General features: G+C 36.1%; 1 protein-coding gene across 1 annotated transcript; it reads right to left on the reverse strand.

Moving 5' to 3' along the window:
• Window positions 1–22: 22 nt before the first annotated feature.
• rab5c (RAB5C, member RAS oncogene family) lies at window positions 23–20044 on the reverse strand. Its single transcript, XM_051097993.1, has 6 exons — window positions 19896–20044; window positions 9873–10229; window positions 4204–4355; window positions 1808–1930; window positions 1632–1725; window positions 23–1446 (listed from the first exon to the last, which is right to left on the reverse strand). Exons 2-6 carry the CDS (start codon window positions 10039–10041, stop codon window positions 1319–1321), a joined length of 666 nt encoding a protein of 221 aa, XP_050953950.1. The 5' UTR covers window positions 10042–10229; window positions 19896–20044; the 3' UTR covers window positions 23–1318.
• Between the last annotated feature and the right edge of the window lie 5438 nt (window positions 20045–25482).

Raw genomic sequence — 25482 nt, forward strand, 5'->3', positions numbered from 1 at the left:
TAAGAACACAACAAACCGAATGTATACCTTCCCCTCCTTTATTGGTAAAATTACAAGTTCTATTAGGTTTGTGTTTTTCCATTTATTTGATTTTGTCCACCGCCTCCCTCGTTCCTTAGACGTCTGGGTCACCGTTCACATTTGTTGTGCTAGGTCGCATGTGATGCTGAAAATGGCGGTCGAAAGAGACGTCCTTCGACGTAAAACAGGAAAACAGGAGGGAACAATATCGACAGAAAATGACACTGTCAGTGGACAAAGAAATACCCAGTGCACTCTAAGAGACCTTAAGTACAAAAACAAGTAAATTCTTACAAAGGTGCTGAATTGAAATGGCTAATGATTGGGGTCGTATTCACAGGAAAATAAACGAAAAAATATAACGAGAGTACAAGAACAGCAACATCATCTTTTTTTCCCCCCCCCTCGTAATATATTTGTGATTTTGGTCAGAGGAGGCTGATTTTGCCTTGTCATTTATATGCATTTTCTCCAAGTCTGATTTTGAAAACATTTCATTAATGCAAAGGAAAAAAACGACAACACATTGGAGTTATACCACCTGTTAATGCATTAGATATACAAGTAGATATATGTAAATGATTAAAAAAGAAGTCTAGCCTAATAAATCATATACTGGTTTCATCTGTGCTGGAGTAGTGGACGTCTGAGAGTCTAATACAATAGAAATAATACAGGATCTACAGAACAGCCTGACATAGATGGAAAATAGCCTGTTTTTTCATTCTCCGACCTTTCCTCTCTCCGACAAAGGAGGGATGTGATCAAGGAGAGCAGGAGAAAGATGAGGTGTAACTCAATACTGGCAGTATGCATCCACCAAAAGGGAGAGCGAGTTTGAATAGTGGCGTCGCCACTAAATTTTTCATTCAAACGAGCAAATGAGAGGATAAGGAAATACAAGGGAGCAACAACTTGTTTTTCCACCACCAGCAGCAGTCTGGAATTTCTTTTGCCTTAAGTGTGATTGGTTAGATCTGATCACGTTTGTCTCCTGTTGCTTTGTATATAAGACGAATCTGATAACTCTGAAAATCATAGATGGCAGAGAGGCTTGTGTTTGTATCTGAATGCGCATGTACTGTATTTGGGAGGAATAACTGGTCGAAACATTAACGTGTTGTTTTTACAAGGGTATTGACGGCCAGTTTCCAGTTCTGAAGCTGTATGGTACAGTCTAACTGGCCATAGTTTAGAGCTGGGTCATAAGTGAATGGATCTCACACTATGGATTCATACTGTGTTTGTGTGTCTGTATCAGTCCTTGGGTGCATCTGCCAGCTGATTGGTCCGATGGTTAGTTGCCGCCTCCACAGCACTGGCCGCTTCTGCCCTGAGGTGCTGCCTCCTGTAAGTCGACCCCTCCTCTGGCCCGTCCGCCGCTCCCTGCTCCGCCCTGCGGCTCGTTCTTCGGAAGCTTCTTGGCTAAAATGAGATATCAAAAAGGAAAACGTCTTCATAAACACACTAGATATGAATTAAATCCGGTTTAATCAGATTAGGTGTGGTGTCTGGTTGAACGTTTTTTTTTTTTGCAGCAAGTGAAACTGGTGTCATGTTTCTGTGTTGTGCTCCAGGCTTTAAGAGAGTCAATAAGAGAGAGATCGTACCGATAGCCATGAAGATCTCGTTCACGTTCATGGCGGTCTTTGCAGACGTCTCCATGAAGAGTAGGCTGTTGTCATCTGCGTACGCCTGCGCCTCCTAAAGAATGCATGTGGATGTGTTATAAACAGATAATCAGAAGTAGATTCGCTCACATTGTTTTGCGTTCATGTAAACATACCTGAAAGTCAACAGCTCTCTTGTTGGCCAAGTCTGCCTTGTTGCCGGCCAGAGCAATGACGATATTTGGACTCGCCTGACGCTGCAGCTCCTTCACCCAGTTCTTTGCTCGAGTGAATGTGTCCTAAGAGAACAGCAGAGAAAGTTTTGGTAAACAAATGAGAAAATTACTGAATGAAACTTGTTAGGACTTGTTCAAACTGTTATGAGTAAAGTGCTGTCAATTTAGGTTTGTTAATTTAGTAACTAAATTAGTACAAGTTTTTTTGTTTTTAGAAAATAACCTCTGTGTATATACACTACCGTTCAAAAGTTTGGGATCAGAAGTTTTTTTAAAGAAGACCTTTCTGCTCATCAAGGCTGTGTTTATTTAATAAAAAATATAGAAAAAAAAATGTAATATTGCGAAATATTATTACAATTTAAAATAGTGTCACATGAATCTTCAGAAACCATTTTAATATGCTGATTTATGTTCAATGTTGGAAACAGCTGCGCTGCTTAATATTTCTTTTGGAACCTGTAACACTTTTTTCAGGATTCTTTGAAAAAACATTAAAAAGAACAGCATTTATTTAAAATAAAAACATATTTTGTAATGATATACACTAACGTTCAAAGTTTAGGGTTAGTATTTTTTTTTTAGTTTTTTTTCTTTCGTTGAAAGCAATTAATACTGTTATTCAACTGTGTTAAATTGATAAAAAGTGACAGTAAAGACTTACATTATTAGAAAAGATTTATATTTTGACTTTTAATTCAAAGAATCCTGAAAAAAAGCATCACAGATTCTAAAAAATAATAATCAGCACAACTGTTGCCAACACTGACAATAAATCAGCATATTAGAATGATTTCTGAATGATGTGTGACACTGGAAGACTGGAGTAATGACTGCTCAAAATTCAGCTTTGGATCACAGAAATAAATAACATTTTACAGTATATTAAAATAGAAACCTGTTATTTTAAACCGCAATTATATTTCATAATATTACTCTCTTTTCTGTATTTTTGATCAGATAAATGGAACTTTAATGAGCATAAGAGAGTTTTTTTTTTATTTAGAAAGAAATGAATACTTTTATTCAATAAGGATGCATTAAATTGTTCAAAGGTGATAGTAAATACATTTATAACGTTACAAAAGATTTCTATTTCAAAATAAATGCTGTTTGATTTAAACCTGATTTTTTTTTATCATGGTTCCCAGAAAAATATTAAGAAGCACAATTGTTTGCAACACTGCTAAAAATAATGATAGAATGAAAGAAATGTAAGCATCAAATCAGTATATTAAAACAATTTCTGAAGGATCATTTGAGACCGAAGACTGGAGTAATGGCTGCTGAAAATTCAGGTTTGGCATAATATATTTTTAACGAATTGTTATCTATATTTACTAAAAACACATGCATATGCATGTTAATTTTGAAAAAAGGGACTAACTATTTTACATATTACGAATAAAATAAAATAGTAGTATATATATACACACACATATATACATTAGCTTAAAAGAATGGAAATTAAGTAATTAATTACTCATTCTCATGTCGTTCAAAACCCGTAAGACCTTCGTTCATCCAAATGATTATAAAAAAATCCAAATGATTATACAACCCCTACCATGTTCGTCGACCAGAAAGGTAGTAAGGACATTGATAAAATAGCTCTACATCTTTGGTTCACCCATAATGTTAAGAAGCTACAAGAATAGTTTTTGTGCACAAAGAAAACAAAAAACAAGAAATACTCTTGTAAATGTGCATCAAAGACTGACACGGAAGAAAAGAAACTGATGAATAAAGTTGTTATTTTTGTTTCTTTTTGCACAAAAAGTATTCTCGTAGCTTTATAACATTACGGTTGAACCACTGATGTCACATGGACTATTTTAATCATGTCCTTACTACCTTTCTTGGCCTTGAACTTGTCTGTAGCATTACTGTCTATGCACGGTCAGAAAGCTTTCAGATTTCATCAAAAAATGTCTTCATTTGTGTTCTGTAGATGAACGAAGGTCGTACGGGTTTGGAACGACATGAGAGTGAGTAATTAATGACAGAATTTTCATTTTTGGGTGAACTATCCCTTTAAGGTTGCCAAGAGGAACTGCACTGCCACTGTGACTTGCTTGACTTTGAGCAAAGGTCTGATTGTATCCTACAGAATAATAATTAACCCCAGCAGTCAGTCAGGTGAAACCTTATTATTCAGACCTTACCCTTCTGCTGAGCACAACGGCGTGATGTCAGCCTTTATTAGAGTCAACGCTTGACTGGCAAAGTCACATTGCAGCTGAGGTGCCACGTAACCCTCAGCTGGTGAATGATTGGCTGTGCAGGACACCTGCCTGATCCAAATCAATTTTGATTTCATAATCACGGGCACTTACTGTGTTAGTAATGTCATAGACGACAATGGCCGCCTGGGCTCCTCTGTAGTACATAGGAGCCAGGCTGTGATATCGCTCCTGTCCGGCTGTGTCCCAAATCTCAAACTTTACTGTTGTATCATCAAGGCAGACTGTCTGTGTGAGGAAAGCAGCTAGAAAGGAAAAAAAAACAGAAATGTTTATGACACGACGCCAATGTGTATCGGTTCATATGATCAAAATGATCATTTCAGCACTTCCTTACTGCTGAGCTATTTAAAGCTGGACATGTTTAGAAGAGAGGAAGAATGAAACATATAAATATGCATCATCATGATCAGGCAATTCAGAGGTTATCTGACATTTAATCAAACGTCAAATGACATGACAAAATGTTCTGCTGCTCATCACAGTTGATTAGGTAAAAAAACATTGGTGTTGAAACGCTTAAAACATTTGAAAGCTGCTTTTAGCAGAGAGATTTTCTGAGCAGACGGGTTGAAAATTAGATCACCGTCAAGGGGAACAGAAAGTTCCCTTTTATAAAATGTATCTCATTACGTCTAAATTTACCACTTGGTTTAATTAGTAATAGTGCCAAGCACTAACATGTTTATTACTCAAATGCTACTGTTCAAAAGCTGCATATGAGAACAGTAAGCATATGAAAACCTAAAATCTTGGTTTTTACAAAATATTAAGCAGCACAACATTGATAATAATAAATACTGAGCAGCAAATCAGCATATTAGAACTTACAAACTAACAAAATAAAACAGATGAAGTTTAATTTTTAATCTGTAATTGTTTGCATTTCAGAAACAATATGGCGAACAAGTTTTAACCTTCCCAAAAACAGACTAAACAGAGAGTTTGTTGAGTAAAACTAAAAAACTGAATTAGAATGCAGGAATACATGTCACTGAAACTAATAAACAGTTTAGTCAAAAGATTTTTGGCATGATAGCTTTTCTGCAATGTCGAACAAACCATTAGGGACTACGGGTGGAAAGATATATTTGATTATAATGTGATGAAAAGCATCTTCTGGTTCTCAGAGAAGGATTTGGTGCACTTGTAGACTGCCTCTATTAAATAAACTAAAAATAATAAGTGTTTAAATATGATAAGCTAAACCAGTTGCACAATATCACATTAAACCAGCAGTTTATACTTTAGAGACACTTAACTTCAGTGTCTTATGGTAGGGTAAGTTAAAGTGTTGGCTCAACTTACCCCACAAAATTTGGCTCACTTTTCCCCATAGCTGGCATTTTGGAAAAAAAATAGCTTGCTTACCAATTCAGACTAAATGATTTGCATGGTTTTATATGCTGTTAAATGCATCATAAATATTTTTAGACCTGGATAAATATGCTTTAATGTAACATCTGTTATGCTAAAATTTTACTTTAACAAGCCAAAAACTGTTTTTAAAGTAAATGAGTGCCTTCCACTCCTCCCATGTGTTTCTCCTTCTCACAGTCTGGCAGAAATAATGTGATTCCAAAATACATGGTCACATGACAGTAAAAGTGTACAGTTGCCAAGATACAGAGGGTGGCTCAACTTACCCCAGTCACCCCAAATGATGCTAAAAATTCAGCTCTGCATCACAGGAGTAAATTAAAATGCATTTAAAGAGTTCAGTTTAAAAATCCAATGGCAAACGTTTGAATGATAATGTATACGTATATAAAGATATGAGGTGAGATGACACCCGACACTAACGCCTTAGAAACCACACAGAAACACTTTGGTTACCACCCTAAACACTTTATCCATCACAATTGTGACATTTGCACAAGCAAGCACACTAAAACGGTTAATAAAATATACATTTTAGAACGCACTAAAATGACGCAGGCACAGGAAGTGAGCATAAGCTGAGAATAAGAAAGACCATGCCAGTTTCTAATCCTTTCGACTCCAAACTTTGTGCTGAGTCAGGTGCCATGGTCACATGTTTGCAGCTCACATTCATTTCTCCACAGCACTAAGCGTTGCGATCTTTGACCTGCTCGCTGACGACAGGATGATGGCATTGAAGAAAAATATGTAGAGGGACAAAAAAAAAGTGCTGAGGATTTCCTTATTGTCAGCCTTGTGTAAGCATGTGGTATCCTGCCTGTACCAAATGTCACTCCCAGCACTTTTCTTTCCTCATGCCTGACTTTACACTAGAACGGATTTCTTGCCAAATATGAAACTGAGCTCTAATGGAACAAATCCATAATCTAATTCACTTAGAGATCCCGAGAGACACTGATGACTTAAAAACGGAGGGACATGCTAGCACACACACTCAGGAAATCCCATTGTTGACCGTTTCCCTTTCCTTCTGGTCGCCGAACTCCTTCCTCTCGGCTCTCTTTGTCAATATAATTCTTTAAAATAGTGGATAAGGTCTTTTAAAATGTAAAAATGAATACCATTTCAAGTTGTATACAGCACACACACAAGTTTGGTTATGAGATCAGATGTGTGCACATGCATAACTGCGTGTCTGTTTTATACTGCAGTATAACTCATGCGGTAGTCATGTGATTACCGAGTAGAAACCAGCTTGTCTGCTTCTGACCGAGCCCAGCCCTCTCACCACATATCAACACAATCTCATATATGCAGAGGGTTTGCTCTATATCGAGTGTGTTCTCACTACCACTAATGTGTTGTTATAAAGACATGATCTCGTAGCTAATTTGTAAAGGAGATGTTGTACAGTTTCATAGAATATTTTCAATAAAGATTAACATTAAAAGAATGTTAGATCATCTAAATCTAACAAAAGGTAGAAATGAGCACATCTGATAACACTCAATCCCGACAAATAAATAAAAAAACCTCTAACAATGGCCCACAACCAATTTGATACCAATATATTGTGCATACCTAACATTTGTTCTAGTGCTATCAAAATTAGCACTTTAAAAGGAGAAGTCCACTTCCAGAACAACAATTTACAAATCATTTACTCACCCCCTTGTCATGCAAGATGATCATGTCTTTCTGTCTCTTCTCTCTTATTTAATTTTTTTTTGCAAGTGACTGCGCTGGCGCCTCCGTGTCCTGCAAAGCGCATTTAGCTTCCACTCTCCAAACAAACGATTGTATACGCATAATAGCGTGCATTTATCCAAGTTAAACGTTTAAAATAACATTATGATATGCTTGAAGATTTTATTTTAGGCAAGTCGTGATGATTTGAGAAGCCAAAATTGATCAAACATAGGCTGTGATCAACTCACTGCCTGCCTCTGGCTGCTTGGTTGTTACGTTACAATCTTAATTACGTTAGGGCAAAAATCTTAATTTAAACAAAAATATTCCAAACACATTTCTAAATTAACTTTAAAAAGAAACGAAAAGAAATATAACCACGTTCCTATTAAAAACAAAACTGAGCTATTTTAATGGATGCAACAGTGTAATGGGAAAGAGAGAGAAAAGACTCGGGCTCTAGTCGGACTCGGGCCGGTAATTTTGATGAGCCGTCGGACAAGGGTTGAGCGAGGTTGTTACGAATTTATGCAACAAATGTTTGTTCTTATTTTGGCTACTTTCTTATTTAAATGTATAATTTGTTTGATATTTACTTAAGTGTTTTGTAGGCTGAAATAAACACACGTTTGATGTTTCAAAACAACTCAAAGGTCCAATTCGGTAAAATGATCCGAACTTCCCATCACTACTACGAATCACGTGTAAGTTCATCATCTGCGTACCGAGTATGGTGAAAACCAACTTGAGAGGAGGATATTGTTGTACCTTTTTGTTTGTAAACAGTGTTTACAAACTTACTTGCACTTTCTTAGTCTTTGCACGTTCACTTTGTAAACACTGGGTCTGTAGTTCCGCCTACGTTCCGCGTGACCTTTTGACGTGATTCAATAGTACGTAGCGTCATAAACACGCATCCCAGAGCCTGTGCTACACAAGCTTTTGTTGCTAAAAATTATAAAAAAAAAAATTACAAAAAAATGAACGATCGTTTCGCTAGATAAGACCCTTCTTCTCGGCTGGGAACGTGTAGAGCCCTTTGAAGCTGCATTTAAACTACATTTTGGAAGTTCAAAATCAGGGCACCAATGAAGTCCATTATATGGAGAAAAATCCTGAAATGTTTTCTTCAAAAACCATAATTTCTTCACGACTGAAGACAGAAAGACATGAACATCTTGGATGACAAGGGGTGAGTAAATTATTTGTGAATTGTTGTTCTGGAAGTGGACATCTCCTTTAACGCAGGCGGTTAGTTTTTCCAGTTTAACGGTGTTAAAAATATTTAACTAAATTATTTTTAGTTTAATATTTAACAAGTGCGGAAGCGGTACAGGTGACAAGGAGTTTTAGTAGAAGAATAGTGCGCTGCGGTCAGATGAGATGTTGTCGGGCCATATGTCAGTAAAAACTAATTTACCTGTCCTTTCAGCCGTTATACTGTGCTTGTAGTACACGTTATTCAACTGCATGCACAAATGCAGCGGCGACGCACTGTTGCCTGTATCATTTCATATTAAAGCGTGAATGAAACTACGAGCATGTGTGTCATGTTCACCAGCGGCAGCTCTTAAAGTAATAGCAGCCAAATAACCTAATAACCCAGCTGCTGTGATGTCGATTAATCAATCAATCATTCAATCAACTTTTGTAGCTTTAAGGATTTATCTATAGACCAATTCAGTGTTTGCAAACAGTGATTTTTTTGTGGGTGGAGCTTATCTGGTTGCAGAAAATGACGGTTTTCAAGTGACAGTCTATGGAGCCATGGAATAAAAGAATTAAAAAAAAAGGTACATTTGAGTTTATATTTAAAAATTACGATTTTATTCTCACAATTCAGAGATTAAATTGTACGATTCTGATAAGGAAAAAAACAACTCATCATTCTCTCTTTTTCCTCCAGCTCTGGCTTTTTTTCCCCCCGAAGAACTGACAAGCTCACTATTGTTGAGTTAAATCGCTATAAAAAGTTACAAAGTCCAAACTAGCAGATATAAACTTGAATTTGCGAGAAAAAGTCCTAATTGCGAGATAGAATAAATAAATGTTATGTACACTGTTAATAGTAATAGGTTTAAATACTATCAGCTCAAGATGGAGTTCAAAGCCTGTTAGGTTTGTGACAGATGACAGTATCGTGCATCAACGAAAGCCAGAAATATCGTCCATGGCTGACGCCTTTGATGATAGCAACACTATTATTATTATTATTATTATTATTATTATTATTATTATCAGGCTAGTAATACTATCTAATTAATATTAGGGCTTATTTGTTTCATTCTATTTCATTTTCTGCGTTTTTACAGTTTTGTGCATTATAACCAATTACACACCATTACTTTGTGCTTATGAATGCAATGGCCAATCTGAGGCATTCAGATGAGTCATTGCTGAAACCCCAGCAATGACTTTTGTGGGTCTGGCTTCTGATTTCATCTGCATCCAGCTATTTTTACAAAACAGCTTGTTTTGTTATATTGCAAATTGTCGTCTTACCATGTTTTATAGTGTATTATCTTAATTACGAACACACTGGTTTGTAGTGCAAACAGTTTTACTGTTTACTGCATGCTGTTATTCTTGTTATTTCCCTATAGTGGAAAATGAACTGGAAGTCTCACCCACTTCTGCGTTGAAGGAAAAGGTGGAAATAATAGAAATAACAAGCTTGAACACAAACACACCTCCAATGGTGCTCTCCTGGTACTCGTGGAACTGGCCTTTGACGAAACGCAGCACCAGGCTGGACTTGCCCACGGCAGATTCGCCCAGCAAGACCAGTTTAAACTGGCATATTTTGTTCCCGACGGGGGCGGCACCGTTGGTCCGCGCTGGTCCACCTCGCCCCGCCATGCCAACAGGCCGGACAACAGGAGAGGAGAGGGCTGACTGGATGTGAGAGGGGTCCTCGCCGGATCTGACAGGGGTCCTGAACCAGGATCAATGGAGCTCAGGGGAGGTTGGGGTCCAGAGAGAGAGAGAGAATCAGGGCGAGAAAGTGAGAAAAAGTTGGAGAGATGGCCCCTACTGGATGAACAAACCTAGAACAAAAAAGAAGAAAGAAGTTGATCAACAAAACATAAATGATCGGCTATAAATGGCCATATTATAAAACACTGGACTGTGACGCTCCCGAGTTGAGTGAACGGAAAGGACGGACTCATTACAGGTCGTTAACAGCTATGACACCATTCCAGCGCACTAACCATTAACCAGCACCCTGTAATGCTCCAATAAAGCGCACCGCAACAAAACAGATTCCACCCACTCTGTGCTGCAATTACAGTTAAAAGCATCAATACGAAAACACACAAAGTAAATATCAGAGTGTCATGTCACACGTACACTAACCTAGTTCTCCAAATAACCTACACTTATCAGCGATCCAGAATTATCTGCACCATATCAAATGATAAGATGCTGAAAACATGCTAGGACCTGTTGTTTTTCTATGCATATATTTGTTATTCAGAGCACCACACAGACCCACATTCAGCTCAGCTTCGGGCAAAACAAATCATGTCACATTTTCTTTAGGCATTCAGATTGAGAAATAAAATGGCAGCAGGGGAAAACATATTTTCAACTCCTAAAAGATTTATTTTTGTGCAAAAAAAAAACAACAAAAAAAATTAGAAAAGTTCCATAGATCCTCTTAAGCCACAGACAGCAGAGCTAAAGTAGATCACCAAAACAACTGAGAGAATAAAGATAAGAGAAAATGAATGTGATCATTATATATATAAAAAAGGTTATTATTCGAGCTTGTTAAAAATGAGATTTTCTTTCTGCTGTAGGTACTGTAATGGGCAGCGGGAGACCAGAGGAGACAGAGGTCAAACGGATGGATGGACCTTCATCCACTGTAGAAGAATATTCAGGCCATCAGAAGTGGTTTCATTTTAGCAACGTGAATCTGCATATATCCTGGTAATAACTGCAGGAAAAGGCCAACTGAAGTAGCAAGTAGTGGGCAATGAAAAAAGTGATTATGGAGAGTGAGATGTCACTGCCAGCATCAGGTCTTGAGGTTCAGTCTAATCCAAAGCATGTGATGGAGGTTTAGAATCGCTCTCACGCACTCACACACACACACACACACACACACACACACACTTCTCATGCCATTCAACATGCTTTGATGGAGAAAATGGCACAACCTAAATAGAAACAAAAACAGCTCACCAAAACCACACCAGAGCTTCATTACACAGCAAAACATTGATTAAATAGACAGTCTGTGAGACAGGTGTCCCCAAAATGTGTCTATGGAGTTTCAGCTCAAAATATCCCACAGATTATTAGGGATGCACCGATCCGATATATCATATCGGGTATCGGCTTCGATACTGCAATTCTTTGATGGATTAAAAAAATTTTAAATGAAAGGCTCAAACTGTTGCACAGATTTAATAAACTACGCATCAATTTCTCTTCCCTCTGTGCTTTGAACCTTTTAATGCAAAGCGCTGCGTGCTGTGACTCTGTGTTGCTTCAAGTGCATCATTCGGCACACCAGTTGCGCATACTAAAAGTGCTGTGTGCCGCACTGTATTTGTTTTGTCTTATCTATCATATGTTATTGCCTTATTATAAAATATGCTATACATTTAAAAGAAATGTATTCTAATTGTATATACTTATATATAAATCCATAGTTTTTCATGAATGGATTTTATAATAATACAAATAGCATTATGTAATATTTTACCAGATTTACCACAACACTTTTATTTGTTCCCCATTTTTTTTTTTTTTTCCACAAAATGTTTGGATTTCTAAAATTACTGTGCACTGATTTTTCTAGAATAACATTTGCTGCTGAATTACCCACTAACATAGTTTATGGTATATTTTTGTCATTGATTATGAATATACATATATTTTTTTATATTTATTATTTTATTTTTCATTGAAGTAGTCCGCATTTAGTAGATTGTGAAAGAATGATTATCAGTTCCACACTCTGCCAAAAACATCTGTTTGGTTTGGATTAACATGTCTGCCGTCCTGAAATCATGTTTTAAAGGAATACGAGTACTAAACTAAGTTCTGTTAAACTATCAAATACACACAAGTTTATGTTAAAAACACACAAGTTACAAAAACAGTGTAATACATAGCAAATAAATCAATAAATCCACTGCTCTCTTGTCTCCTCTGTGCAAACGAGCCATAAGAAACCTCAAGGTTGAATAAATACCTTAAAAAATAAACTAAATAAATATCAGGTTCAGAAAGGTGGTAAGAAGATCGACAAATTAGTCCATGTAACATCAGTGGTTCAACTGTAATTTTAAGAAGCTATAAGAATACTTTTTTGTGCACAAAAAAAAAAAAATATATATATATATATATTAGGGATGAGCGAGTACAGCATTATCTGTATCTGTATCTGTATCTGTTAACCATATGAATTATCTGTATCTGTATCTGTACTCGGAGTGGGCGGGGCCTAACCCGGAAGTGGGTGAGATTTAACCTGGAAGTGGGCCATGTTGTCTTGAAATGGGCGGGGCTTTAACCGGTATGTTATTTTAAGCATGCAATTGATATGGGTTGATCAGAAATTGTTATATTTATTGCTGATTAGAAAACTATTTACATGACAGCATCAGCCTTGAGCTTCAGATCAGTGGTTTTGATCATGATAACAAACGAACTATATACAGAACAAGTTTTGCAACAATGAATACAACACATGCGGTTGCAATTATGAAGTAAAATGTAATGAACAAGAGTTTTCATTTCAACATAACTTTCTTTTTTTTAACCTTGAGCAGTGTGATTTTTTTATTTATTTATTTATTTATGAAATACAGAATAAATATGTTATGTAGCCTAATTTGCACGCATTGGGGAGTGGCGCTCTAAACGCGGGGTATTAAAATTGCTTTTGAAGGCGCGTGCGCGTTTTACTTTCGGTTTTGTTTGAACCATCGCGCGAACTCGGCGGTGCTGAACTGGATTTTGAAAAGTGCCCAGTGGAAATTCGCCCGGTACATCGTATGCTATATTAAAGGTCTTTTTAAAACACTATTTGAATGTATTAAGTCATATTAAGCGTTTTAAAATGCCCCGGCAAATGGAAATTCCGCCGGAAGTGCCGCTGCTTCCTTTTACACTGAAATGCCTTCCGTTTACACTGAAATGCCTTCCGTTTGCACTGAGATGCCTTCCGTTTGCACTGAGATGCCTTCCGTTTGCACTGAAAAGTTCACGCACATCCACATATGAAATCACTTGCATATATGTATATACACAACTCAAGCATGCGTCTTACTAGCCTATCACAGAACGCAGACACAGTAAACTACCCAATGAGGATTTTTATTCAATCCGAGCACAGATATTGACTCGTATTACTCGTATGATACTCGTACTCGGCAAAAGTGCTTTATCCGTGCCGGATACTCGTTTCAGCCGAGTATCCGGCTCAACTCTAATATATATATATATTAACGTATTCAACAACTCTTTTCCTCACCCTCTTCTTCTGAAGATGAACGAAGGTCTTACAGGTTTGGAACGACATAAGAGTGAGTAAATAATGACAGAATTTTCATTTTTGGGTGAACTGTCCCTTTAACAACATCACACACTCACTGTGAAAGGATGGTTTCGTCATCATAACTCTTCAGTTCACTGTAATGCCCCTTTGTTCTGAAACCAAAGTTGAAGTGACCAAATACCAGATAATGACACAGATAAAATTCCACACAGCACTGCTGTAATTTCCTGGCATCGCATTTTAATCTACTATTATCAGAATGAGAGCCACCCGATACACTTCCTCTCATCTTTTCGGTAAGCCCACCTTATTGAAAGATAAGCACAGGTTGTGACACCTGTGCATACATGCGTTGACCTGAAACGCTGTCACCAGCATTCTACTGATCATAGCCCATTTCCTTTTCATGTGAAGTCACATGATACCTGCTGAATTTACAGTGCTGCGGTAAATCCAACAGCAAGGACTGCAATAATACCATCCCTCCCCCATCAAACGGTTCACTGAGACGAGGGAATCGCAACAGTGTGGAAATAGGAAATGCTTTCCAGGAAACTGACCAGCTGGAAGGAAATCGCATCACTAACACAGGACCGCAAGCAGCCTGATCATTAAAACTGTGTCTAATAGGGTGTGTTAAAGAGGACTGTCTATCTACTGTAAGAAGTCACTTCAGCTCTGCAGAACAAACACACAGATAACAACACACCCACACCCTGCCCAACGACTGTCTGCAAGGACAAACTGGCGCGCTCAACAGCTGCATTCATTAATAATAAAACTCAACAGATGCTATTATATGCATCTTACAATAAAGACGCTGAACGCTCCATCAGACAATGGCTTTTTCTATCTGTAAGTGTGTTTGTGCAGGCATGTCATCTACTTTGTGCTCTAATTGTTTCTGTTCATTAGTCAGTCACTTCAGTATTAGTTTAAACATTTCATCCTAAAATGAGCAGGTCTGTGTTATTTAGTCACATTAGGTGGTTTGTGCATCCTGCATAAACATGTTTCCACATATCCTAACATCCCTCTGTGTGTCCAGTCTTCACTAAGACCTAAAGTCTACAAGTTGATCTGGCCATTGGCAAGCAGACAAGCATTAACTATACACTATTACAGTGTTTATTAATATTTTAAAATGAACTAGTATTAGTATATTTTCAGTTTTAATTTGTGACCCTGGACCACAAAACCAGTCATAAGTAGCATGGGTATATTAGTAACAATAGCTAAAAATACATTGTATGGGTCAAAATGATCAATTTTTCTTTTATGCCAAAAATCATTAGGATATTAAAGGAGAAGTCCACTTCCTGAACAACAATTTACAGATAATGTACTCACCCCTTGTCATCCAAGATGTTCATGTCTTTTTTTTTTTTTTCCAGTCGTAAAGAAATTTCAGGACTTGATATAATGGACTGATATGGTGCCCCAATTTTGAACTTCCAAAATGCAGTTTAAATGCGGCTTCAAACGATCCCAAATGCGGTTGTAAACTATCCCAGCCGTCTTACTTAGCGAAACAATAGTTTATTTTTATTAAAAAAATTACAATTTAAATACTTTTTAATCTCAAATGCTCGTCTTATCCTGCTCTCTTTGAACTCTTTGTAATCTGGCTCACGACATTTAGGGTATGTTGAAAAACTCCAATCGTGTTTTTTCCGTCAACTTCAAAAACCATTTCAAAATCATCCTACTTCACTGCAGAAGTACCGACACAGTCTTTGCAAAGTGAACATGCAAAGAAGATCAAACACCCTTAACCAAAAAGGTAAAACAGCGATATAGGACGATTTTGAAGTTGAGAGAGAACATGAGATGGGAGTTTTTCGACATACCCTAACTGTCTTGAGACAAAATACATAGAGTTCAGGGAGAGCAAGACAAGATGAGCGTTTGATGAATGTATCCTACAACTATTCTAACTAGGGATGTTAACCGATGACCGTTTGACCGGTGGTTGACCGTATCAACGTTAACCGGTCAAAGTTGTCGGTAGTCGGTTAAAAAAAAAGAGATATCTAAATTAGGCTATTATAGACAGTGGACTATACGCTACTACAGTTAGCCATTTCATTCCTCATCTTTTTGTGTTAAGTGAACAAATTATCCCTCACACTCAATTTTTCATAACTCGCCTGTTTGTACTTAATAAACCAATAAAAACATTTGGCGCGAGGTCACAGCGTTTGGGTTCGCGCGCTCACAAGGTTTGCGAAAAGTAAAGGCAACAGGCTAAAACACTCGAGGTTAGAGCGGCGTCTCTTCGGAGCTGTCATTTTCTTAAATGAGCCGTGGCAATGTTTCAAATGAGCTTCTAACCTAGACAAACGCCTTTATTTTCAAAGCGATCACCTTGTACCCAAACCATTTGAAACTAAGGAGCCATTTGTCCTACGATTACATACAACAAGCTCTTCGGCGCCGCGTTTGCGGGACTCATGTTTCGCGCTGTAGGGGATTTTAAAAAAGTGACGTGAGTGGCAGTGTGTGTGTGTGTGTGTGTGTGTGTGTGTGTGTGTGTGTGTGAGGCAGAGCGGCAGAGAGATGCGACAGAGTTGCGAAATTGCAGGCGCGGCTCGAAATGGCTGTTATTTCAAATAGCGTACCATATTTTAAACTAATCGGTTAACCGGTTTCAACCGGCTAATGAGGCTCGGTGGTCGGTCAAGAAATTTTTTAGTTTTCGCCATCCCTAATTCTAACAAAACATACATCAATGGAAAGCTTATTTATTCAGCTTTCAGATGACGTACAAATCTCTCCTTTTTTTTTTTTTTTTTTTAAATTTACCCTTATGACTGGTTTTGTGGTCCAGGGTCACATTTTAGTTTAAGTATGTGTAATTTTGTTATGTATTTTTGTCACTTTTTTTTTTATTATTATTAAAAATTAAGGGAAAATTAAAAACACTGGCTGCCAACTAACTAAAAATAAGTTTATGTTGATACTACTAAAATGAAATGAAACGAAATGAAAACAAATGCTAATGCTAAGTAGATATGTTTAAAAAAAATTAAAAATGTGATTTTAAATGCAAAATTACTCTCTTTTTTTATTTTGATTCAATTAATTTATTTTATTTAAGTTTTAGTTTATTTTAGTACTTTAACTCTTTTAATTCATTTTTTGTTTAATTTATATTTTTTCAGCTAATATTTATATTTTATTTGATTTGTTTCAATTAAGAATTTTATATAAATTGTTTTAGTCTTAGCTAACAATAACATAACTAAAGCAGACAGAAAACAAATTTAAGTAAGTTCACACATTTTTTTGACTAATCTTTTAATATTTTTTCCCTGTCATCGTGAATACTAGCTTATCATTTTTTTTATTATTCTTGAAAGATTTTAATTATTTAAGTTTTCATTTTATTTTTATTTTTTTTATTAAGGGTGCTTTCCACTTATAAATAATTTAGCTAAAGACAGCAAACAAAAAAAATTGTAATTAATAATTAAAGAAATAATTGAATTATAATTACACAATTAAAGACAAATCTTTTATGACTACTCCTGCAAATCTCAGCAATATTCACTTTGTGAACCTTGTATTTGTGTTAGTGATGTAACGCCTTGCCAGCTTCTAGCCAACCCTGTGTAAAACAATATAACTGACAAAGTCATAATCATAAATGGAGAGAAAGCGAAAACACTCAATAGCAAAAAAATAACCTTGATCACACACTGGTTTCTCATAAAACCCTGAATATCAACATATACGAGTCATCTGTTATAGGCACGACATTTGGCAATGGCCATTTCAAATCCAATGAGCAAAGAAATTTTAATTTGATTGCTTTAATGGAAGAAACACAAAAACAGGCTTCTTGATGACCTAAAAATGCCTCAAGCAGTCACAAAGCATGCTGGGAAAAGCCACTTTGCTCTCCGGAGCAGAACTAGGAGATGAAAGTAATATTCTGTTCCTGTTTGCTCACCTGCAGCGACAGCCAAAACAAGAAAGCCTCACACATTAACTGAAACACATTTCCATCGTAATGAAGTCTCTATCTATTTTGATTTGCATATTGTACTACTTATGTTAAGCAATAGGCAAATCCTTGCACGTCAAAACTAACGAAACCACAAATAAGACGCAACCCTATATTGTATCTCTCAAAGACAATGGAGCTACGAGACTGTAAAACAGTGCTGAAGAAAGCAGGTTTCTGCAGTCATGTGTGCATCAAGTGCCTCTGCTGAACAAAAGTTCACTATGCGCAACACGACAGTGAATAAGCATTATACAATATTTCAAATGTTCACTGTATCAAAGGTGAACATTTATAATTGACAATAAAAGTATGAAAAGAAAGTATGAGTATGAACAGAAATAAGCACTTATAATGTTAAAAAAAAAAAAAATCTAAGCTGAATTTTTGCATCATTACTCCAGTCACATGATCCTTCAGAAATCATTCTAATTATCTGTTTTGCTGCTCAAAAAAAAATTGCATTATTAATATGTTGAAAACAGCTGAGTACATTTTTTCGGGTTTCTTAGAAATAGAAAGTTCAGAAGAACAGCATTTATCGGCAATAGAAATCTTTTGTAACATTAAAAATGTCTTTATCATCACTTTTGATCAATTTAAAGCATCCTTGCTAAATAAAGCTATTAATTTCTATAATTTCTTCCCTGCTCATTGGATCTTTCTATTAAACAAACAATCCTAAAAAAAGTACACTGTTTTAAATATTTATAAATATAATAAAAATGTTTCTTAAACAGCAAAACAACATATTAGAATGATTTCTGAAGGATCATGTGACACTGATGACTGGAGTAATGATGCTGAAAATGGAGCTTTGATCACAGGAATAAATTACATTTTAAGATGTATTTGAATAGAAAGCAGACATTTTAAATAGTAAAAAAAAATTCACAATATTACTGCTTTTGTTGTATTTTGGATCAAATAAATGCAAGCTTGGTCAGCAGAAGAGACTTCTTTAAAAAATAATAAAAATATAAAATATGATTCTGCTTATCTAAAAATACAGAATTGTGTTATTAGTTATTACATTTTCAGAATTGACAGACACACTGTTTTAAATATTACATTTGAATCAATAATGCATTTGACTGCTAATTTTGATATTTTTGTGACCCTGGACAACAAAACCAGTCATAATGGTCCATTTTTTTGAAATTGAGATTTATACATTATCTGCAAGCTGAACAAATAAGCTTTCCATTGATGTATGTTTTGTTAGGATATGACAATATTTGAAAATCTGGAATCTGGGGGTGCAATAAATAAATAAATAAATAAATAAATATTGAGAAAATTGCCTTTAAAGTTGTCCAAATGAAGTTCTTAGCAAAGCGTATTACTAATAAAAAAAAGTGAAGTTTTGATATATTTACAGAACTATTGCAACAAATATACCCCTGCTGCTTATGACTGGTTTTGTGGTCCAGGGTCACGTACATGTACCTATATATGTGTGTGACAGCGATCATGGGGTCCTGAAAAATCATAAAAGCATATTATATATCTTATAGCTTCAAGCTCATATCCATGTATGTGCGATCTTAAGTGATGACTCATCTAGCTGACCTGTCAATCAAGCCTCCTCAGGCCACATTATTGACTTCCTCATGAAGTCCTACGTCTTTCACTTCTGATCTGCACCTCCCACGAGCTCTGACCACAAGCACTCAGCTGAACGCCGGTGAACCTGCTACACTGATAAAAACGAGCAGGGCTTCAGAAAAGTTTTTGTAAGAGATAAAAAGACACGTAAATATACGTTTGGAGAAGTATCACCTTACTAATCGCAATACAATCGGCGCTTTGCGACACCACGGAGACGCGTCTGGCTGCATCACAACGGTCAAATGATAAGCCATGAAAACAAGGAAGCCCTGCTGTAGATGGTCAAACTTCAGAGCAGCTGATCAAACACACATATGTCTACGTACACACCCATGTTAGCCGTGTCTAATAAACTCAACTTGTGCCGTGAGAGTCACATTTAGGACGTGACAGACAGACACAGAGGCCCGAGTTATTCCTTTATTATGTCGCTCAGGGAAAGATCCAGAGGAGCGGCTCAGGAGCGTCATGAGCATCGGCTAATAGTCTTGACAGTTCCTATGTATCAGCAAACTACGAGCAGCTAACAATAACCTATCAATAATCATATCGTGACCAAAACCAGACAGCGGTTACCTTGAGATAAGAGTGCAGCGCTTTTCTCTTTCTGTCAAATCCCTGGCTGTCAGACTGAGACAAAATTCCCCTCCTGCCGCCTGAAGCGTCTCCAGTCGACGGGCCTTGGCCTTCACTTCCGCTTTGAGGGACGAACTTCCGTAATCCGCCTTCTTCCGAGGAGGAGGGGCTTGTTTTTGACATACGTTGTGGTGGCCAATAAAATCGAGGTTATATTTCTCATCTACGACAAGGTTATAATAAATATAAACTTTTTTAAAACTTTAATTACTTTTTCTCATTTTACGTCTTTAAAGGTTAGATTTCAAATTAGGGCTACGATGAATTATTTTACATGTTTTGAGTACAGGTTTCTATGTGTCATTACCAAAAATTGTATTCATTTTATTAATTATTAACTGAAATAAAGTTGAAATATAAATATAAAAATAAGATAACAAACTAGAGATAAGATAAAGATAAAAATAAAGAGAAAGATTAAAAAAGAGAAAATTATAAACGGTAACTGGCAGCTAACTAAAAATAAGTTTATGCTAATATACTAAAATAAATTAAATAAAAACGTAGAAATGTGTTAAATTAAAATTTTTAATGCAAAATTACTAAAACAAACTAAAATAAAATCTAGAAAAAGTAGTAGTAATAATAATAGTACATACTATAAACAAATCATACTAAAATAACACTGGTGTTAGGAAGTCCAAGGCATATTCTTTTTTTTTTTTTTTTTTTTTTTTTTTTTTTTTTTTTTTAGCGCTTTTCACGATACATATCGTTGCAAAGCAGCTTTACACCAAATTGACATTTTTACAATATATGTAGTAGTAGCTTGATGTACATATGGCAGAGATGTGTGGTAAAGATCAAGTAATGACGTAATCAAACAGACAAAGAACACTATAAATTAGTAGCAGAATTCGGTAGTGCTGTATGTTTTCAGGGTTGGCATCATCTGAAGTCCTCTGAGGGGTTGGCATCATCTCTTCTTAAGTGTTCAGGATCCACACTGGAGCTTGTGAATTCCTAGTTACCATGGGATGTCAATCCCATGGCAAAAACAGAGAACAAATAGGAACATAATTAGCGTAGCTGCTGTTCAAACTAAGAAAAGGAAGGTTTGTTAAACCAGAGCTAAAAAATTAATAATGAAAATTTGATCAGATATAACTGCAGGAAAAGTTAATGAGATGCATTATTTGAATGCTTAGCTAAAAAGATGTGTCTTTAATCTAGATTTAAACAGGCATATCCAACCTTTTCTTTAAAATATTGATAGTGTTGATCGCGATGTATTTTATATTTATTATTTTCCCCTTTCAGTGCCTGAAAAAAACAAATTAATTTAATTTTTTTTATTAATTTCTATTAATTAATTATTTTGTATATTAATTATATAAATTAATGTATATTAATTTTACTTTGATAAAGTAAATAAACAAAACTGACATTATTAATCACATAAGTCTCAGTTAAGATAGGATATGTGGGCATAGAGTCATTTATCATATTTAATAATAATAAGGTAATAAGATATTACAACAAAATCAAATATCTCGGTCTTCTAGACCGGAACACTGGCGCTTGTTTGTTGTCATATCAAAACGAGCTTTACATGTCAACAGTATCCGTTGTAGTTTAAGGCTATGTAATAACCAGTAATCACCAAGCTGGGGCGCTACAGGCTAATTAAACTTTAAATGGATTCTTTTTTTAATTTCTTCAAACGCTGGACAAGATGGTTTCTGTCAGGTGAAATACTGCTGTGATTCTCAACATTTTTGTTGTACCCCAGTTGTCCAAAATGATATTCGAAACAAAAAAAGACTAAGATGTTTTCAGTATATTTCTAATATTTATACTACAATTGCGACAAAGCTGCTTGTTTTTTTTTGTTTTTTTAAATTATCAAAAGTAACAGGGAGCATCGATATAGCATCGAGGCCTACATTTACACAGAATTAAACACAAAATTAATTGTGTGATTCCGTAAGTTGTAAGAACAGTTTGTTTTTCAATTTAAACCATAACCATTGAGGGTCAGTCATAAGGTCTCACTTTAACATTAGTTTATCCAATTACCAACATTAACATTAACTAACAATAGCCATACAGTTGTTACAGTATTTAGTAATGTTTGTTAATGTTATTTGATAAAAAATACAACTGTTTATTATTAATTCATGTTAGCTCATTTCATGTTTATTAAATAATATTAACATATTAACTTTTTTCATGTCTAGTTCATTTTAACTAACGTAGTTAACCACTGTAGCCTATTTTAAAAAGGAAGCCTTTTTGTTTTTAAAAACGTATTACTTTTCAATTGTATGTGTTGTTCCAGCTGTTCAACAGAGCTGCTTCAGCATCAGTTCAAACATTTCTTCTTCAGATGAGCATATCTAGGTTATTCAGACACATCCCTGCTGGAAAAAAGCTGGTCTTAGCTAGTTTAAGCTGGTCAAGCTGGTTTTAGCCGGTTGTTCCAGCTGGTCTCCCAGCCTGACCAGCTAAGAAAGTGGCCAAAACCCCTCTAAAACCAGCCTGCTGACCAGCTAAGACCAGGCTGGATGACTAGCTAAAACCAGCCAACCAGCTTTGTTTTGTTGTTGTTGTTGTTTTGTGGTGTTTTAGATGATTTACAATTGAAGAGCTCAGATGCAAAACCAGCTAAATCCATCTGACATCTTTCTTTAAAAAATACATTTTTGTCAGGCTCAGATGTATAGGTTTCTATGTAAGTACCGGTACTTCTGATTGGGCTGAGGCTGGAATTTTAGCGAGTTTGAAGAAAAATATTTGATGGACGTATAATATGTGTCGAGAGCATTCACTCAGTATCATTATCTCATTTTTGACCGAGATGGCTTTTAGCTGGTTTTGCATCTGAACACTTCAATTATTAATAACAATTTATTAATTTAAAAATGTGGAATTCTACATTCTCAGAAAAAAAGGTACAAAAGTGGGGTGGTACCTTTTCAAAAGGTACACTTTTGTATCTTATTTATCCATTAGGAGTGCATTTTAATACTTTGAAGGTACATATTAGTACCTCAGGTATACATACGTGTCTAAATATTATTAGTATTAGTATTTTAAAAGGGTACCACTCCAATGACAGCTTTTGTTCTGAATGTACCATAGAAGTTTGATCAAGCCTCCGCTTGAAAAACACTGAATTTAGGATGCCCTAGAAGAGTTTTATTATACATATCTGATACTGTATGTTTCAATAGCCTACAAACTTACCTTATTTATAGTTCCCGCTCTCATATTGCTGTCAAATTAAATCAGATCTTTTCTATAGAGTGTTAGATGCAAAACCTGCTAATTACTGCCCAGTGGTATATGTAGAACAATCAGTGAGCAGTGTGTCATTAAAGTTGTGCGTAGGTGGCGAGTACACATATGCTGCCATAATCTCAACAACTGCTTTATGCCATTAATAACCATGCTAAATTTTACTCAGACACATACAGCGACTGTTTCTACTCATTATCTGAGAAATATTGTGCATTCAGTATATGAATATAAAGCACATTTCTTTCACTATGGCCAAAAGATTGGCACTCTGTTGAAAAAACAGGCTTACTATATACCTTATTTGACCGCATACCGGCCCTGTCAGTCAATGTTCCAGCTACATATCAAATAAAAACAGCAGAAAAAGATACATATAGATATATATAGATATAGAAATAGATATCTTTTATGAAACGTTGACATGAGGCATATATATCGGCCTGGGGAGGAGCTGAGAGATAACAGGTTGTTAGTAAGATTATCCCACAACCAAGCAGCATGTGTGGGTAGCCTCCTGCGGCTAATGATGTGTCTGGAGCCCTGATGTAGACAGAAAGAGCAAGATAGTGGGCGTCTAAAGAAACATCTCTTTGGAGAAGATCAGTGCAGCATAGCCGCCTCAGTATGCGTTGTTTAAACTGGATTTTTCTTTACTTAGATGTGAGGGTTAAGCGTATTCTGATGTTGCAGTCACATCAGCTGGATAAAACAACAACAGTTACCATGTCAATTTCAAATCATTTCACATAATAGTCTCTCTGTGTGGCAGTTTCCTATACATACCAGTAATTAAAGTTATATTTTTGTGGATGTGCTGGATGAAAGAATGTTTTGCTTATTTTGATCAAGGGTGCCAGTATTAGTGGACAGCACTGTACTGTATCTGTATTTATTTATTTTTTTAAATTGATTAGCCTAAAAGGACTGAGGAGCTAAAAATATTGCCGCTATCGACCACAAAGCAGCCTAATTAACTGCCAATACAATGTTTTTGCTTTTTTTCATTTAAGGAAGGACAGCCTGGTTTCACATGTAATGGGCCAATCAAATCTCCTCATTAAATGAGGAATGGCTGGCAAACAGATTTGTGGTTTATTCCCCGAAGAGGGCATTTTCAACAGGCAAATGTATTTTTTACAACCCCAAGTCATTTAATTTAGTCAGGCACAGTCGAGAGATAAGGAAATGGAAGATTTATTTAAAAGTACAGGTATGAAAGAGGCCCAGAAAAGATATATGAGCAGAAATAAATCAAGTTTTTCCAATATTCTTTCCACCAATGAAAAAAATAAAGAAAAGAGGCTTAGCAACAAAAATAAATTTATATAGCTTTGCACATGCTTCTATAAATAGTCTGCGTGAGATCACAATTCAAAGAAATAGTTCACGTTAAAAATTAAAGTTCTGCCATTATTTACTTTCATTTCAGGTTACGTTTACACTAGTGCGTTTTTGTTTTAAAACGCATATCTTTTGCTACAGTTAGGCCTGTCGTTTACACTATTCCGGTGTTTTCGAGCCTTGAAAACGGACCAAAATGCAGACTTTTAAAAACGAAGGCGCGCTCTTTTATTTTTAATTTTTTTTTTAAAGGCTTCCGTTTTGGTCCGTTTACACTGATACGCAAGTTTTCAAACTGAGGCCTCGTTTACACTACTGCGTTTTTGTTTTTAAACGGCGTTTTAAAATGAAAACGATCCTCATCTCTTTGCTGGTTTAAGCTGGTACTTTGCTGGTTTTTGCTGGTCATGTTGCTGGTCAAGGACCAGCATGAACCAGCAAACAACCAGCATAAACCAGCAATGGACCAGCTTAAACCAGCATCAAAACCTACCTAACCAGCATCCCAGCATCAAAACATACCTACCAGCATATGCTGGTTTTTTCACCAGGGGGTAGATTCCCTATTATTTAGGCCCTATTTACACTAGTGCATTTTCGTTATAAAAACGACATTTTAAAATGAAAACGGCCCTCATCTACACTAGCGTTTTCACCGCATTTCAAAAACGATCTGCGTCTACGGAACTGAAAACGCATGTCACATGACCATTCATGCAGGTACAACCATATGTTGTATGTGGAGTTAGATTCCTTATTATTTAGATGGCGGACGCGTCTAAGTGTTTGAAGAGGTTGAATGAGAAATCTACGTATACATATCTATGGGTACAACAATGAGCATGATGTTAAGGCTGCGTCCGAAAGCTCTAAAATGCTGCCTTCGGAGGCAGCATTCCAAGGCAGGAAGCCATCAAGGCACGTCCGAATCCAAATTCTGCTT

Source organism: Labeo rohita, chromosome 3 (assembly GCF_022985175.1).
Source record: "Labeo rohita strain BAU-BD-2019 chromosome 3, IGBB_LRoh.1.0, whole genome shotgun sequence".
Lineage (NCBI taxonomy): Eukaryota > Metazoa > Chordata > Actinopteri > Cypriniformes > Cyprinidae > Labeo > Labeo rohita.

Bases quoted from the DNA above. Each gene is read 5' to 3' on its own strand.
- rab5c (XM_051097993.1), bottom strand. From the start codon at position 10,041: ATGGCGGGGCGAGGTGGACCAGCGCGGACCAACGGTGCCGCCCCCGTC. The intron at 4,356-9,872 runs GTGTGTTTGTGT...TTTCCTTTCTAG, and splicing joins CCAGGAGAGCACCATTGGAG to CTGCTTTCCTCACACAGACA. The intron at 1,447-1,631 runs GTACGATCTCTC...ATCTCATTTTAG, and splicing joins CGAGATCTTCATGGCTATCG to CCAAGAAGCTTCCGAAGAAC.